The sequence below is a fragment of the Corythoichthys intestinalis genome, chromosome 4 (assembly GCF_030265065.1).
Source record: "Corythoichthys intestinalis isolate RoL2023-P3 chromosome 4, ASM3026506v1, whole genome shotgun sequence".
In the NCBI taxonomy this organism is placed as follows: Eukaryota; Metazoa; Chordata; class Actinopteri; order Syngnathiformes; family Syngnathidae; genus Corythoichthys; species Corythoichthys intestinalis.
The window spans coordinates 11,846,210-11,864,668 of record NC_080398.1 but is presented as its reverse complement, the minus strand read 5'-3'; the positions used below and the strand labels follow the sequence as shown (position 1 = coordinate 11,864,668).

The window sequence follows — 18,459 nt, the reverse complement described above, 5'->3', positions numbered from 1 at the left end:
TCATTAGGTATACTGTATATTACATTTATACACAAAACTACAAAACATTTGCAAACGTTCTAATTTTTTTTATACATTAGTACATTCGTGTTTGGCAATTTAATTCATTGAAACTGAGTCACGATATGCCATTTGGGCACTTGTTTTCCATACAGTAGAGTGGTTGGCACAAGAAATAAATGCTGATGTTTGAAAAATGTCTGCCACTGACTGTGATAGACGTCAAATTAATTTTAACTAGGCCAATTTGGTAAGGTGAAATCAATTATGGTGGTAGTTGTTTCACTATATTTGAGGGTGTTATAATTTAAATCTAGGCATTCTTGCTTTTATTTAATCAATACATTGATTCCATTGGCCGTAGAACCCGCCTCTAACTTACACTTCAGTTGACGCAATCGCGTGATGACGACATCAAGGCGTCACGCTGCTTTGCCAGACCAAACAACTTTTCCAGACTGAAGAGCGACTCCTACACACACACTCATCTTGACTCGTCCAGCTGCGGCACGCCGTAAAGCAGAGATTTGGGCATTGTCGAAAATACTGACGAAACGTGATTGCGATAGATAAGGACTTCACTTTGTTTGGAACACATTTCCATTTAGGTACTTTCTACAGTTTCTTGACTTTCTTCAGTTACCGTCGTCTCGCTGAAAACTGAGATGAGGACTCTTTGGTTGTTGTTACTGGTCGGGCTGGCTCCTGGATTCATAAGTGAAAAAGTAAGTACGTCTCAGCTTTTTCTTACGTGGAATGTTAACGCTAATTTATTTTTTTACCTCTCTATTGTGTGTATTCCTGCATTTATTTTCTGTCAGAACTTTTTTTTTTTTTTTTTTTTTTTTTTTTTTAACTCTTTCTAGCCGTGAATAGAGCATACACAATACCTTAAAGTTTAAGCAAATTAGTATTTAGATAGGAGAGAAATGCTTTTAGGTCGACTAATATTCACTCCTAGCCTTTTCTGTTTGTGTAGGTGGCTGATTGTGTCAAGTTCGACACTGGATCATTGTGTTTGCTACTTGTGACTTCTTTTCCCCAAACCCTAACCACCACTTTCTCATTCCCAGATGTTTGATTTAGATTTAAATTTAATTAAGTGACGTTCACATGCCTCGTCGGGCCATTTGTCTTCCCTCGCCAACCAAAAAACCCAACCTATTTTCTCGTCTGTGTGCCGTAAAGCTGGAAAACACCTGGAAGCATGCTTAAACTGCTGGGGGAAGGGGGGGAGTTAACAGGGACAAAAGAGCCATTTTTAAAATATCAGATTAAGTACAATGAAATTATGTTCATTTTTCCCTAAAAAGTATGGTCTTTGACTCGCGAGCTGTGTGTTGTTTAAAGCAGGCCAGTTGAAATCTGAGACTAGCTCAAGAGAGTTTAGTTTGTTGTCTCCCGATTTACAGTACATTGACTGCCCTGTAGATTTTAAACGCGTGTACGCAGACTAGGATTTTTTTTTTTTTTTTTTAAAAAGACTGTTCGCTGTGAAAGTTCTTGCGTCGCCTCACTTTCCGAAAACTCTTAAATTTGCTGGGAATGGTGCCTTATGTCGGTTTATGAAACTATCTCAGTTGGCAAGAGTGTGGCTTTTAGAATTACTGGTTAGTCAACCAGCAATGTTGCTGCCATGTGAATGACGAATGTCGAAGCGGGATTCTTGCTCGTGACGGGATGTGAGCTGTTTTGTGTCATTTTCTGGATGGATGACTCACCGTGAGTTCCTCTGGGCTAGTTCAGACAAGCTCGGAGACGCGTGTGACACAGAATTTGGGAGATGTACGAGGACATCTGCTTCCATTGTTTGTTGGCATATGTCCCGTGTTTGATAGTTAGAATCACAGGTATGACCTACCTGCCTTCATGTGTGGAATGTCTATACATCAATTGGCAAGACAAATGTGTCTGAAAAAAATTAAATACATTGGGAAACAAAGAAACAACAACAACTAAGGTACATGTCAAAGCCAGCATTGTACTCGTGGTTTAAGTGACTGTCTCACTGTAATGAGGTTCAGGATGAGTCATGACCTCCTGATGTAGGCGTGTGCTGGTATGATAATCTGATGGTAAAATAACCTTAAGCCAAAATATCACGGTATTGCAATTACAGCTCTCAAATGTGTTACTTTGAGATATCTGGGTTTAAAAAAATAAAAAAAAATTCCATTGAACATGATTTTCATTCTTCATAACATGAGCAAATTGGAACATAAGTATAATGTTAGAATAAAATTAAAAATAACTGAATATTCAAAATAAAATTCAAATACATGCATTCCAGTGAGCCTCCTAAACCCTCAGCCTACTTTAACATTATTACCATCAGAACAAAACTAATTTAATTATTTTCCATAAAAAGCACATTTGTATGATTCGTATCATGTTTACGTTATACACGTACTCTCTTTCTCAACACAGTTGCCAGAGAGAAAAATTAACATGTTTTACCACCGATAGACACACTAAACATTAGGGATGCAATGATACAGTTAGGTCACGGTTCAGTACGATTTTCGATACGAGGTACACGGTTTTCGATTCAATACATTTAATGCTCCGAAACAACAACAAAAATACAAGTGTTTTTTTTTTTTTTTTAATTTTGCTAACAAGCAAAAATAATGCCATCATTTAAACATGCATTACAGAGCATAACATTTATGTGCCTGCTTCTTACTGATCTGAAGAAATTTTGTATAAAAGTGCTGAGAGCAATCTTTACTGTTTGTAAAGTGAGGCGGGCACACTGTTGATTGCTATTACTCTCTTAGCAGGTATGTTTACCACATGAGGAAAAACATCCTATTTGTGGTCCGAATCCATCTGTGTTACGTAGTGAATTGACAATATTTGCAGCATTATCTACAGTCACTGGTATGGATTGATTTGGCCTGCTTAACTTCCATTCAGTCATGGCGGTTTTTAATTCATCGATGTAGTATATGGACTACGTGTCCCATGATCACTCTGGGCTCAGACAGCCAACTGCATGGAACTTGGGGGGATCTAACGTAGCACATCTACGTTGCAATTTGATGATATCTAGTGTGTGCACGCGAGTATTTGTTGGGCATTAAAAAAAGTTAACAAACGCCACAGAAGTCACGTTTGCTAATTACTGCACAACACCAGCATTTGACAATTGACTTTCATAAACAGGACGATTTGAAGTACAGCGCTTTTAATTTACCACTCATTGTTCATCATGTAACCGTGAGTTCGCTCTCTGTGACCCACGGTCTTAACCTGTCTGTTGTCAAAGCAAGGTTATTTGTAGTAGCCAAGTCTGCAACCATAGATTGGCGGACTTTGTCTTTGTTTAAATATGTACGAGTGGGGATGGCATATCAGCTCACCCAAAATGCTGCCAAACAACAGATCTGTACAATATTGAAGCCGGCAAGCCGCCTCCTTAAGTTTTTGTCTTTCCTCACGAGCAATGATCCTCGTGCGCCACAGCTCCCACCTTTCATACAATTTGAGGGAGGAGTGGAAGAGGGGGGCTGCTAGCAGCAGAGTTTGTTTTTTTCAAGGCAAAGCTGCGCTGGACATTTTAGCAATAGAGATGACAAAAATCGGAAAATACATTTTGGGAGCTTTTCATTTGGATCGAATGTTTTTGTGTATTGAATCGAAGTGGGCCTATCAAACGGTTCAATATAAAACCTCCTTACTAAACTTACTGGAGTTAACTCTCTTAGCTGGTGGGAAATGTCCATGACAGTGTTTACGAACCTTAAATTTTGTATAAATGCGAAATCATTGGAGGTATTGCCTCATCAGCAGCGCAAGCATTTTCTACCTGTCTGTTTGCCCTCCTCCTCTAACCTAACCTAACAGCCTACTGTAAGTTTTCTGTAGCCGAAGTATTCCCGTACCAGCGATTTCGTTATCTTCGATGGGGGGGGGGGGGGGGGTTCAGGTGTTTCACCTCCTCCAGCCATCGTGTAGCACAGCTGACTCACTTACACTGAGCAACAACCGGTGGGAGAGGGTTGAGCCTTACAGCTGCAAGTGAGGGATTTCTTTTTGAAACCTTGACGTTTTCATACCACGGTATACCTTGAAACCGGTAATCTCACATGCCTATCCTGATGTGAAGCTTACATATTCTCAGTCACCTTGGTTAGGGGTTTTTTTCTGGCCATTCAGGGCTTTCTGGGCTTCCTCACACATTCCAAAAACATGCATATAAGGTTTATCATTATCAACATGAGACTTTTTAATTTGTCCAGAGATGAATACGTAGTTTTTTCATCACCTTCCATCGAGCAACAGTTCAGTTCCAGTATCAGTCTAAAAAAATGTAACTCTTTGTCTGCCATCGCCTCCCATTTAAATGGGAGGGCTAACAGCAATCATTCGATCACGCCAAGGCACTGCCAGTTAAATGTGTCGGACGTCTATTGCTGTCAGATATTCATTTTCTTCTTGTTACTAACTACCACAACGCAAACTCTGTGAATACCACATATATAAACATGGGCTGGCAGGGAATTAGTTAATCAAGACTACATTTATGGTAGCCTATATATACAGTAAATAACTGTAGATAGCCCAATAGGAGCACATTTAATATTCTGCTTACATGTGCAGCACTTCAATTTATTCATTCATATCTATATTAAATTTTAATACTGAAGTAGCAAGTCCTATCCATCTGTTTTGATGATTTTATGTCTACAGTTTTATTGTCCTAGTTTGCTTGTTAGCAAACATATTTTTACATCATGGATTATTGTCAAATATTAATCTATCAATACTATGAGCAGTTTTGCCTTTCACATAGCTGTGTGGGCTTTCACAAGGCTGGCACAGAATCCCGTACGTTATACAGGTACACAAAACAAACTATGTTTTGTTGTAGTTTTAAATCAATAGACCAATAAATCATGATTTCGCTCAAAAATCAGAAGACCAAAATATTTACTGCAAATCATTGTTGCTTTTAGTGTTAGAGATAAGTTCAGGAATGTTAGACTTCACCTTGGCAAGTTCCACTCTCATATCGTTTTTGCAATAATGTCTGTTCTTGCTCTTACATATGTCTAATATCTGTCAAAAGGGTTGCTCTCAAAGATTGGTTCTAAATAAATAAATGGCACATGTATCTCAAACTAGGATGTTCTACGTTTTGGTGTTGCCAAAAGCCTGAGAACGTTGTTGTTCTGAACAGCTGTCACAATCATTTTGATGGTCCCAAAGGACGGGATTCACAAAGAGGCAGGTACGTTGTGTGCGTGTGTGTTGCCCACTGCTGTGAACCTTGGGGCCTGGCTCAATGATCCCCAGGCATTCAAATGAACCCAGGTTAACACATTGGCTGCCCATAAAGGTGATAGTTTTCGAATCCATTTGAACTGTGATTGCTGGCAGCGATCATTCAATATTAAAAATCTGCAAATTTAAGTTTTTTTGTATTATGTTTACTAGGGGTGTAAGGGTATACAATAATCTCGGTTCGTTACGTACCTCGGTTTTGAGGTCACGGTTCGGTTCATTTTCGGTACAGTAAGAAAACAAAATATAAATGTGCTAGTTGTTTATTACACACTTTTGTGCTTTCAACAATAGGAACATTAGCCTATACAAAGCTAGAATTCTGCTCAAAAATAGAAAATACAATATTCTGAAATGTAGATATTTTGAAAAACAAAATAAAAATAAGTAACATTGGCTCAGACTTTTTCTTTAAAAAAATATCTGATGTGCAAAATTGAACAGTTGCAACACTGAATAGTTTCAAGTTTCTCATATTAACTTTATGACCACAGTCTCGAAAAGTAAGGGTTACATACCACTACATTACGTCAGAAACTTGTTCGGTACGCCTCAGTTCCGAACCAAGCACCCTGTACCGAAACGGTTCAATACAAATACATGTACCGTTACACCCCTAATGTTTACAAAGGTGTTCTGTTGTCATGTATTTGCTGCCTTCACTGTGAGAGTTCGCAGTGCAAATTCACTGCCAGCCCGACCCAATCAAAATGGATTTGGACGTCTTTCGTTGTCAACGGCAACCAATGTAGTTAGAAAAACTGCTCAAGTGTAAAACGCTTGTTGGAAAGTGATGATTCCTTTAAAAACAGCAGAGCAGTGAGTGTATAAGTTGAGTGTCAAATTTCACACCACTCTTCTGGTGTTGTAGTACAGTATTCCCTGTAAAGAGCAGAAAAATGCCAGTTCTTCCCACAGTTTCCACTTCCGTCATGTTGCCCCAAGTTTCCCCTTGAATAAAATTGGTTGAGAAGCAATGTACTTCTTTTTAACTGATATGATGAAAATATTTTATTCCATCAGGGTCTTTGCGATGGAAAAGCAGCATACGTGGCTAGAAAAAAAAAAGTTTGCTACAGTTTCATTCAAAGGTAATTAAACCTATCACAAGGGGAAGCACTTAAAAGATTTCAGTATGAAAAATACATATACGAACTATAAAGTAAGCAGCAGTTGGTGCTGCCGTCCTGCTGTGTACGCAAGGTGGTTACACAACCATGCTACCAATGCGTCAGTCATTATCATTGACTTTCTGCCCATGTTAGAAATACTATTTTTCCATAATAACCGTGATCCAAAGTGATATAAACAATTTACTACAAAATTTATTCATGCGTTTTCCTGAGCCAATCACACATACCTTTGCCTACTGTGTATGTGCAATGTTTTACTACTATCACAAGGCTATTTCCAGCAAACTCTCATGACAGAGCACCAGGCTACCAGATGGGTATATATACTGTATGATCTGTGTGTGTCAGAGACGCCATGTATGTTTTCCAGATATCTGTTTTTTATGTAAACATGCCTTATTTCAACTCCCTGCACAGGGGTGTTATAGTGAATTGTATTGTAGTTCTTAGTGGCTTTATTCTATTGGCGTTTAGCCTACAACCTAGAAGTATAGTTCCATTCTGGCCTTCTGGTTCCATCTAGTTGATGTGATATTTGTGTGTAGTGTGTGGTATTTAAAAAGATGGTAGGCAGTTTTTCGCTTTTCAACAGATGAAAGCACCTGAGGTCACAGTAAGGTGAGCTTGTATCACCATAAAAGGGAATCCTGCTTTCTTTCATCACGGTTTAACCGTTCCCTCCACAGCAGAGTGTAGGCACTGGTATGAGCAGCTTTCTCTCAATAAAGAAAAACCTAAAGACCACATCAGACCAGAAACTGTTTGCTTTGAATATAGACAATTGTGGTTTTCCAGGCTCCCATTCTTCTCCTTACTTTGACAAGAAAAGCTTCCTCAATTGGCATATCACCTATATCGCATGAGGCATAGTTTTGATAGCTCATGGTTGTTAGTGGTAATTGATGGTTGTCGTGCTACATTCGCTTGACTTTAGTCAACGTAGCTTGTGTTCAATTCTCACATGGGATTTTCCTTTCACCTGAAATCAGCTTTGATGGGATCCAGTTCCCTGTAACTATGGAAAGGGTCAGCATAAGCAATTTTGATTGTAATTGTTTTGCTAATTAACTGGATTTAGTCTTTATTGTGTTTTCTAGAAAATATTCCAATCTATTTACTCATTCCCTTGGATTCTGATTTTCCGCTTTAATAAGTGTCTCTTCAAGCATTAATCATTAACATATTGCCTTTGGTACATGATGATCTTTAAGTATTACACCACAATATGATGATACACATCTGTTTTGTGTCACATAATAAATTGTTGCTCCCTGAATCAGAGCAACTTTTATGGTCATGTTGTTTTGTTTGTGTTGTTTTTTGTTCCTTTTTTTTTTCAGCACCTGTTTCATAAGTCGTTCCCATCCTTTTGCTGGGATTCATGTGTGTTAGCACCTGTGTTAGTGGAAGCATTGCATGCATACCAGAAGTGCATACTTCACGTCTCAATGGGCCACATTCATCTGTGTGTGTTTGTATGGTTGTGTGTATCTTACTAAATTTCAGGCTTATCGTTACACTGCATTCTGCAAAGGTAATGTTGCCAGGACCAAGCCCAAAAATGTATTTTTGCTATTAACCGTTCCTTGACTTCTTCGTGTAATGCTTTTTTAGATGGCAACAGATTTATGGGTTATTGGTCAGTCGTGTTGCAAATCACTGGAGCAGCATGTGAATTTTGAAACTATGTGCAGTGCTTCAAACTATGACCTCTTTTTCCTTGCGTCAATATGGTATCACTTTATTGACATATCCTCAGAAACCAAAGGTCAACTAGTCAATGAATTGTAGTTGGATAGTCCTCCCCTTTTTTTCATTTCTGATTCTCATGAAATATAAATTCACTTCTATTTGATAATAATAATTATTATTATTATTATGTTCACCTCTCAGATGCTGGTCTCCTCTCAGTCCCTCTCATTTGTTGGTGATGACCTTTACATAGAGGGTCAAACATCAGGTGACCTCCCGGTTGATGATGAAGACGGGGAGGACTTTGGCTCAGGTTCTGGATCCGGAGACTATGGTAAGGGGACTCTGCTGACTTTTGATTGGTACGGTGCACTGTATTTTTAAATAAAAATAAAACAAAAGAAAATCTCTTTTAATTTTGTGCAAAGTTAGATTCTTTCCTGCTGTTTTAATAATGTTTACTACCTGTTTGTGGGATGAGCAATACAACTGACTCGATTATTTTTTTGCAGTGGTTTCAACTCTTGTCATGTGTACTTAAGACTTTGATCAAATTATCAATTATCAGTAACATGGAACAAGTAAAACAAATTTACCATTAGTAACAAATTACAAGGAGTTTCAGGATTGTGTGCACAGAGTTGCAAAATTTGGACTCAACGCTGAATTTAACATTCCCTTACATGTTCAGGTTGCCATCTCCTCAGAGTACCAGAGGCCCGAGTAATTCGCAACAGCAGAATAAGCTGCTGTAGACAACAAAAGAAAAATTTTGCAACCTTTTTGGGGAGTATTTAATTGTACAGGAAACGCTGGTGATGTGTTTCAATCATTAAATGGGCGTGTTTATGTGTGTTTGAGCTATTGCCAGGCATCAGGTTTGGTTTTGTACCTAAACCAGAAAGAACTGTTGCTCTTTTTTTTCATTTGACTTCTTTACACACTTAGATGAATGCTTTAATTTTTCTGACAATTGTGGATGTTCCAAATGTTTCTCCCAAGGTGATGTGACTACAGTAGGATTTATTATAAACCACCAGATGGAAAATACATTTTATTCATAATGACTCTTATTTATGCCCAAGCATTTTATGTGATCAAGGGGAGCAAGTTTGGTTTCATAAAATCTGGGTGTTACAACCTCAGGTATCTAAGCAACCATGCTATAAACACCAAGAGAGCACATTCCAACACTTTCTATACAGCTCGAAGTAAACTGATTTCCAATTACCCCGGGCAACCAGAAAAACGTTACAGGTAATGTAGTAAAATAGACAGTATTCACGTTCGGGATCGCATATGAAGGGAAAAAAAGGTGATCCTCAACACGAAATACAGTGTTCAACCTATCCATTCACCGGTTCGCCAATGTTGATTGTAACATTGTAACATGCAACTGAATTGTAACTTCGGCTGCCACCCAGCTCCCTCTGTGCCTGACCCCTTTGGTCCCTCCCACAGGTGGTGAGCCCATGAAGAGGTAGTTTCAATTGTTTATTTCCTATATGAATAAAATTATGAACAATCTTCCTAATTTTTCATTATATTTTAATTTTCTAAATACAGTACTGTTTTTCGCCTTACATGCTTCAATTAGGCACACTAAAGATAGGCAAAGGCAAGTAAGAATTATAAGGCACTTGCCAAGTTCGAGCCATACATCTAACACCAAACTCTTACTACTGTGGATAGCTAATGTACACAAGCCTTAGGCTTTGCTCAGAGCAGTCATTTTAGTAACACAGTGAATAATAGTAGAAAAGATACAATTTGCATGCTCAGCAATGTGCCAAAGAACCATTCACTTCATTTTTAAATCACAGTCATCTGTTTATCATCCGATATGGACTAGGAAGTATCCTGCTAAATAATGAACAAAGGGCAAACATTGATACAGTTGTAACAATTTGGCCATTCTAAAGTTTAATAGTTGCTACGGAACTTACAACTATACCAACGTTTCTTTGAAACCCGAATGACCGCAAGAAGGAGGTGCTGATAGCATTGAATGATCACTTGGCGCATGCACAGTTTAAGTATGCATAGCAAAAAAGCCACACATGAACCTTGGTTGACTCCCGGAAGAAATGTAAGTTCCTGTGAAATCACAGGTCCAGTCCTTACAGTACCTTTCCACATGAGGATGCTCTGGCTCACGTTTATTTATGTTTCATAGAATTGTAGTTACATTCATAGTTTTTGTTGTATTTCATCCCTGCTGACCACCAGAGAGTGGTGCTGAAAGCACTGAATGCCCAATACCAGCGTTGTCATAAGGAATCCCAGAGACAGACCTCACAGGGAAGCCTCTTCAGTTCCAAAGACGACACCCAGCGGGTGGTTAGAGTTGACATCTTTGCAGTAAACTTAAAAAACGTGCAAGGCCTCGACCGTAAAGCAGCGGCACATACTGTATGTCCTCCAGGGAGCAGGGGTCCGTGGTCTCATGACTGGGGACTTGACTAAGCCCCATATTCCCCAGTGTCTTGAACACACAAACAGAACCCACCATGCGGGAAGCGTCAGACAGGCCACCGCCAAGACAGCTACCACCGCAGCAATCTGGGGACCGGTCATGGGAATCAACAGGCCTAAGAAGGGAAACAATCCACACAACGATGTGAGCCTTTCAGAAGAACAGTCAATTGGGACCACGGGTGCAGAAAGCTGAGTGGAGGCGGAACGAATTCCACCTACACAGCAAGCGCAGGGAGTTTTGCACAAATGGCTAACACGCAACATGGCAAAGGGTAGCTTGGCAAAAGCAAGATGCGTGATCAATATGGGAAAATGGTTCAGCAGCTTTTGAAATAAACTATTATTTACCAATGGTTTTCAAAGATACAGTCATTATTGCGGAAGATGATTTCTTGGATATTGATCAGCTTCCTATTGTTTTTTTCTTTTTCTTTTGTTCAATCTGCAAATTGGTTAAAATGAATCAACTCTGACTGCTACAACCATTTAACTTCAAAATGCAGTCACCAGTTAATCGACAATCATTCCACACTGAATTAAAATAACAATAATGCCCTTCCAAGTCACGTTCCTACTTGCTTCATCACTCTCACTGCACCTTTGAGGGACCTAAAGTTGTTTGTACACAGAAATACTGTATATCATTGCAGTTATATGGTGGAACATGGTTTGCACTCTGGAAAAAATTAACTATAAGTACAAGACTAAATATATGCAATCCTAATTCTATATGTTCCAGTGGAATGATTTTGTTGTGAGGTTTACTGAGGTTAGGTGCATTTGGCGGACAGCTCACATTACAAACATAGTTTACAGGTGGTTTACCAAATTGTGTTACAGTTGATCATTGCAATACTGTATGAGCTGTTTTTTGAGTCAAAGGTCTGCTGAAACGTTGCTCATGTAAATCTTTTGTTGATAGGCAACGAGGACAAGGAGACAACTATCCTTACCACATTTGTTGACTCGAACAAAAGCGAAGAAATAGAAATGCATCCAACTCGGGCAACAGCAAGCTCTACTCACTATCAACCCACTAAAGCAGCAGACAGCCGCAATCCGTCGACCACAGTGACAGACAGCGGAACAACAGAAAACAATGAGGCCACCAAGGACAAGGAGGTAAAAAAAAAAATCTGTACAGTATAGCTAATGTATATGTTTGTTTTTAAAATTAAAATTTAATAGCGATAAGTAATGGGGATGTCCCAGTCGGATCACGTGATCTGAAATCTGGCCGATTGCGCCATTTTTCACAGGATTGGAATTGGGTGAAAAAAGATCGGGTTTTAGATCATGGCTCCAATCCTGGCTCCGGCCTTCCTGTGTGGAGAATGCATGTTCTTCCCGTACCTGCAAGGGTTTTCTGCGGGTCCACATCCCAATGTATGCTAATTGAGCACTCCAAATTGTTCTTAGGTATGTGTATGAACGGTTGTGTGTCTATATGTGCCCTGCAACTGGCTGGCAACCTGTTTAGGGTGTACCTCGCCATTTTCCTGGAGTTAGCTGTGATAGGCCCCACGACCCTCGTAAAGATAAGCGGTTCAGAAGATGAATGAATGAATTGTATGAATGTTATGGAAAGATATTGGCGTAAAAGGTGATGCCATGAAAAATCTGGATGTGCCTACGTTTTTTGCTTAAGAAAAGTGTGTGACGCACCAGTGCAACCATTGCAAAAAGTATATACGTATTGCCTTTGCAATATACACTCACCAACCACTTTATTAGGTACACCATGCTAGTAACGTGTTTGACCCCCTTTTGCCTTCAGAACTGCCTCAATTCTTCGTGGCATAGATTCAACAAGGTGCTGGAAGCATTCCTCAGAGAGTTTGGTCCATTTTGACATGATGGCATCACACAGTTGGTGCAGATTTGTCGGCTGCACATCCATGAGGCGAATCTCCCGTTCCACCACATCCCAAAGATGCTCTATTGGATTGAGATCTGGTGACTGTGGAGGCCATTTGAGTACAGTGAACTCATTGTCATGTTCAAGAAACCAGTCTGAGATGATTCCAGCTTTATGACATGGCGCATTATCCTCCTGAAAGTAGCCATCAGAAGTTGGGTACATTGTGGTCATAAAGGGATGGATATGGTCAACAACAATACTCATGTAGGCTGTGGCGTTCCAACGATGCTCAATTGGTGCCAAGGGGCATAAAGAGTGCCAAGAAAATATTCCCCACACCATTACACCACCACCACCAGCCTGAACCCTTGATACAAGGCAGGATGGAGCCATGGTTTCATGTCATTGACGCCAAATTCTGACCCTACTATCCGAATGTCGCAGCAGAAATCGAGACTCATCAGACCAGGCAATATTTTTCCAATCTTCTATTGTCCAATTTCAATGAGCTTGTGCAAATTGTAGCCTCAGTTTCCTGTTCTTAGCTGAAAGGAGTGGCACTCGGTGTGGTCATCTGCTGTTGTAGCCCATCTGCCTCAAAGTTCGACGTACTGTGCGTTCAGAGATTATCTTCTGCCTACCTTGCTTGTAACGGGTGGTTATTTGAGTCACTGTTGCCTTTCTATCAGCTCGAACCAGTCTGGCCATTCTCCTGACCTCTGGCATCAACAAGGCATTTCCGCCCACAGAACTGCCGCTCACTGGAAATAATCGTTCAGGCCTAATTTATATGTATGTATATATATATATATTTTTTTTTTATTTTTACTTTTCAAGGGCTAAAAAGTAACAAAAGAATCCAGAAATACACTGGCATTGCCAAAAGATACAAAAATATATACGTTTTATACTCTGCAGCACTCCCAGAAAAAGTGGAAGAGGAAGTACTAAAGAAAGTACAGTACTGTGACATTTTGGGAACTTTTATTCAATTTTTTTTTTTTTCCCTGTATCTGTTTGGGACTGTATCAGCAGATTCTCAAAATGACTCTGACTCAGACTTGGGTGCAAAAATATGAAATCGTGGCATTCCTAATGAATGATAAAAAAAATTTGAATGGCATTAAATATTGATATTTTATGAATAATAAAATACAAAAATATTACCTTTTGGTACTTTGCATACTTGTAATTAAATTTGCTAATGACCCATCATTACTACCCCGAAAATCACAATTTTATCTTCATGTATATTTTTTTAAATGGTGTTTTCTTTACACCCATTTTAAATGGCTGCTTGTATCTTTTAGGTGCCAGAAAAAGGCCCGACAGCTGACTGGTTCACAAATGCTCCTAGTCCCAGCTCCACCTCTGTAAGCAAGAAGATGAGAGAACCAGACGAGGACAACAGCCTGGAAAGATGGGACAATTCCTTCGCCACCAAAGACGGTGACAAAGATGAAGTCAAAGATGAAGTTCTAACAAATGAAATTCTCGTCAGTCGAGGCAGCAGAAGATATGACTCTCCTGATGATGTGACATCTGAGAGCATGTGGGAGCGAACAGAGGTGCTAGCTGGTAAGCACTAATTTACATTCAATGGCTCTATAGGAAACATATACATGGTACAACATTTCAATGGCTCTTTCTACTCTTCCAGCGGTGATAGCTTGTGTGGTGGTCGGATTGCTTTGTGCCATCTTCCTCCTTGTCCTCCTCGCCTACCGCATGAAGAAGAAGGATGAAGGGAGCTATGACCTCGGGGACAGCAAACTTTCCACATCTTACAAGAAAGCACCAACCAAGGAGTTTTACGCCTAAACTGGCAAATAGGGACTATGAATAGATATCATCAGTTGCCAGTTTGGACTGATAACAGATCAATAATATCCCCCACACACACCCTTCTCGATCTTGAACAGCAGAGAACTCCCCTGCTCGTGTCTACCGTCAGCTATCACTATTCACAATTGCTATTCATGTCATGATTCTTACACAGAATGGAAAAATCAAATGCAATGCATTCATATTATTCCAAGCTGAAAAAGGAGTTAAAGGGTGTCTAGAGTTTCACAGGACCACAGCCATTGTATTTAAAAAAAAAAAAAAAGTCTATTCAACACTGTGCCTTAAACCCACACTGCCCGTTTTAGATAGCTGTAATGGTGTCAGCTGGGCGAAATAGTCATGAGGAAGTAGTTGACTGAAACAAAAAAGTAGGACGCCTCCATTGTGTTTTAATTGATGTCATAAAATGGTACTGGTATTCCAAAGAACCGAACATTGATCCCTTTGAAACTTTTTGTTCAAGGTCAGATTTCATGTGTTGTTACATTTCGTTTAGCGCTTTTTGCTGACTGTTTGAATGTTTTTTTGTTGTTGTTGTTGTTGTCATGACTAGTGAATATGTGATTCCATATTCTGTCCAGTATTGGTACGTGAGATTGGGTTTCTCTGCAGGTACAAAACTTTTTTTCTCATAAATCTCATTTTGTAACTAATCCAAATACATTCTCTTTGTTGTGTTTGTGAAATTGTAGCTTGTCATGTATTTTATATTTTCAGATTTTTGACCCAAAAGCCATTTTAAAGAAAAATACAATTCCAGTCTACATTATATTCCTAATGCCTTTGCACACACAGTATGTCGACCTCATGTTGAACATTCTGAATATTTGCAGTACTATTTTCTGTGATGACTGAGTGCAGCAAGCAAAGCTAAACCACATTCCATTGCGATTGCCAACTGTATGCAGCTATAATAACAACGTTGGCTGGTGACAGCATCCAGAATTGAGGGACTTTGTGCACAATGTTTTTTTTTCAGTAAAACAAGCAACTAAAATAAAAGCTTTACTGTAGGTGTATAGTGGAATAATGCGGTACTTTGTAGGAAAAAGCTCTCTAATAAGATGTTATTATTTTTTCCAAAGATTTTGCAGAAATTTTGCTTTGGTTAAAATTGATTTCTTTTCAACCGCATGCAATACCTCCTACCTTTATTCAGTTAAATGTTTATAAAAATTCAATTGCTGTTTTGCAGAACACTTGGCTCCTATACATTTCTCGAACATCCTTTTAGAAATATAGTAAACTAGCAATTTTTGGCTGGAATAAACAGAATATTTTGAACATTAACTATCTGTGATTTTATTGTTCCCATTGAGACTAAAGAACACAGTTTCCAAAAAGCATGTCTAGCTTTAGCTGCAAAGAACTACATTTATAATTATACTTTTCTTAAAGCCTAGTGTAAAAAGAGAAATCTAAATGAAACACACAAGCGCTTTAGCTACTGTGACTTTCATTTGAGAAGTTCTATCGGTGATACTATACAGTATGTATTAATTTAATACTATTTTAGGCTATAATCAATTACATATAATGTACAGTGCTTCTATTTATCTTTGTTCCTACTGATCAGGTTTTTCCAAATGTATGGTTTATTATATTACTGGTTCATTTCAGTTATCAGTAAACCAGATGTATGCAATTGTTTTCAATACATGAATGAATACATTTAATAAAAGCGGAGGAAATCATTTTACACGCATGCCTTTTTTATTGGAAAAGTTGTTGAACACATTGATGCGATTCAAATGTACAAAATGTCATTTAAAATGTCACAGAACTCATGCAAAAGCTGTGTTGCTAAACTGGTATGATTATTGATTTTCACAACTGACATAGTAAATGTCCTGGCAGTCTTAAACCATTTTGTTTTGCCATGAAGGAAGTACAAGCATGACATGCGAGGTGTCAAAGGGTACCCTATTTTCACAATCAATGATGCATAGAGGAACATGCATAAACACAGAGGGACCATTGGTTTTGAGCAACTGATAAAGAATTAAGTAACAGGTGTTTTTGGAAGAGGAGGGCATGTAAACACAAATCGATGTCCAATGGGAGGAGCTGCAAGTACTTTCAGTTTAATTAATAAAGATGTCTGAAACCCCCCAAAAATCCTAACAAGCATTAAGATGTTATTATTAACTCCTTTAATAACTAGTCTATATACATCTAGCAGAATGGTTCTCCTTACCGCTCAGCGCTCACCACTTTTATGATGTACAATAAATGATATATATATGATATGATATTTACCATTCGATACAATACAGTACACAACGTGCTATACAATGCGACATGTAATATATGATGCAAATTGCAATATATGATACGATATACTGTACAATACAGGATACAATACCATTTACAAACCGATTTACAATGTGATGATATGCAATAATATGTGCGATACGATATACGATATGTTAAACAAGAAGAACTTGATTACTACTGTATTTGTTGATTATCATAAGACACACCACTCACACACTTCTTTACATCATGCATTGGTGTGCAGTCATCTCCTGGATCTGCAGCAGCAGCTGGGGTCTTGAGCAAGTGCTACCGCTGTTGGATGTGTAGTGTGCCTTACCCAGCACTTCAAGAAAGATTCACTTCTTGTACGTTTGACACATTCCAACCAGGAAAGATCTCAGTCCAGATTAATTAATAATTAATTAATTATCATGGACTAATTACAGCAAGCAGAAGTTTCATGATAATAATAAGAATAACCAAACAAATAAATAAATAAATTAACAAACAAACAATTGAAATATATTTCTTAGACCTTCAAACTAAAAATGGGTCATTTTAACCTGTAACAAAACAGGAGGTTTACATGTGGTCTGATTTTGCAATACCAAAATCAATTTTTATATGTTAACAACTTGAACAGAGAATTGCTTATTTTTGTGGTTTTGATTGCATTTATACCTTATTTCATGAATAATTCATGCAGAAATGCGAACAATTCCAAAGGTTTCCACATACTTTTTGCCCTCACTCTAAGATTAATCCATTTTAAGGAGTATTAATATATTTTTGTTGAGCTCTATATATGTTGCTGGGAGATGTAAGTTCAGATTTATTCATATTTTACTGTGAACAGTGTGTAAAGATATCCCAACAGACAAACACACTAAAACAAACAAACAAACAAACAAACAAGGTCAAGCCAAGCCAAACCACACCTAAACTAAACTAGTGCTGCAACGATTAATCAATTAACTTGAGTAACTCGATTAGAAAAAAAGCATCAAATCAATTTTTTCTGCTTTGAGTATTCGTTTAATTAGTGACGTTGGTTTGTTTTGAAAGTGTTTGCATTTAGTTTTATTGATTTGGGTGGATACAGGGTGGCCATGGCGCAGTTGGTAGCTGGAGTTGTCCTTGGACCGAAGTGTCAGCGGTTCAATTCCTGGCTATGTCTGCCCACTGTCAAAGTGCCCTTGGGCAAGGCACTCAACCCTAATTTGCCCCCAATGGGTTGGCAGCGCATTGCATGGCAACAGCATCATTGTGTGTGCTAATGTAAAGCACTTTGGGCATGGTAACCATGTAGATAAATGCGCTATATAAGTGCTTTCCATTTTACACTGTGAATATGAAATAAATGGCTGAATCCAGCTGCTCCCTGTTAACACCAACATTAAGATACGTTTTTGTTTGATCTAATATGTTTGTTATGCATTTGTAATTTAGTTTATAGGTATATTTAGCCGTTTTGGGGGGGGGGGGGGTTATGTGATTGAACGATTTGTTAAGAGCACTGTCAAAAAACGTTAAACATTTTATAGCATTTAAGGAAGCAGAATTTTGCTATGTAAGCCAGCCAATTGTTGTTTTGTTGTACTTAGATCCTCATTTATTTATTTTAAGCTCAGGTATTTTAATTTACTTTTAAATAAAAGTGCAATTCTGCGTAGTTTGAAGAAACACTCAGTACTTTTATTTTGTAATCTCATTTAATGCTCTTTTGAAACTGCAATCTTAGCAAGCATTGGTTTTATATCTCCGAAAATTGATTCTGCAACGCATTAAATATTCCTGATACGATTACTCAATTATTCGAACTAACTAGTTGATTAAACGACTACAAAAATCATTGTTGGCTGCAGCACTAAACTGAACTAAACTAAACTAAACTAAACT

General features: G+C 38.4%; 1 protein-coding gene across 1 annotated transcript; it reads left to right on the top strand.

Annotated features, from left to right (window-relative positions):
- The first annotated feature begins 461 nt into the window (after nt 1-461).
- Nucleotides 462-16,000, top strand: LOC130915210 (syndecan-4-like). The gene is made up of 5 exons (XM_057835076.1): nt 462-725; nt 8,316-8,448; nt 11,515-11,714; nt 13,764-14,031; nt 14,114-16,000. The coding sequence occupies exons 1-5, from the start codon at nt 666-668 to the stop codon at nt 14,272-14,274; spliced, it is 822 nt and encodes a 273-aa protein (XP_057691059.1). The 5' UTR covers nt 462-665; the 3' UTR covers nt 14,275-16,000.
- The last annotated feature ends 2,459 nt before the right edge of the window (nt 16,001-18,459 follow it).

Bases quoted from the DNA above. Each gene is read 5' to 3' on its own strand.
- LOC130915210 (XM_057835076.1), top strand. From the start codon at position 666: ATGAGGACTCTTTGGTTGTTGTTACTGGTCGGGCTGGCTCCTGGATTC. The intron at 726-8,315 runs GTAAGTACGTCT...TTCACCTCTCAG, and splicing joins CTGGATTCATAAGTGAAAAA to ATGCTGGTCTCCTCTCAGTC. The intron at 8,449-11,514 runs GTAAGGGGACTC...TTTTGTTGATAG, and splicing joins TTCTGGATCCGGAGACTATG to GCAACGAGGACAAGGAGACA.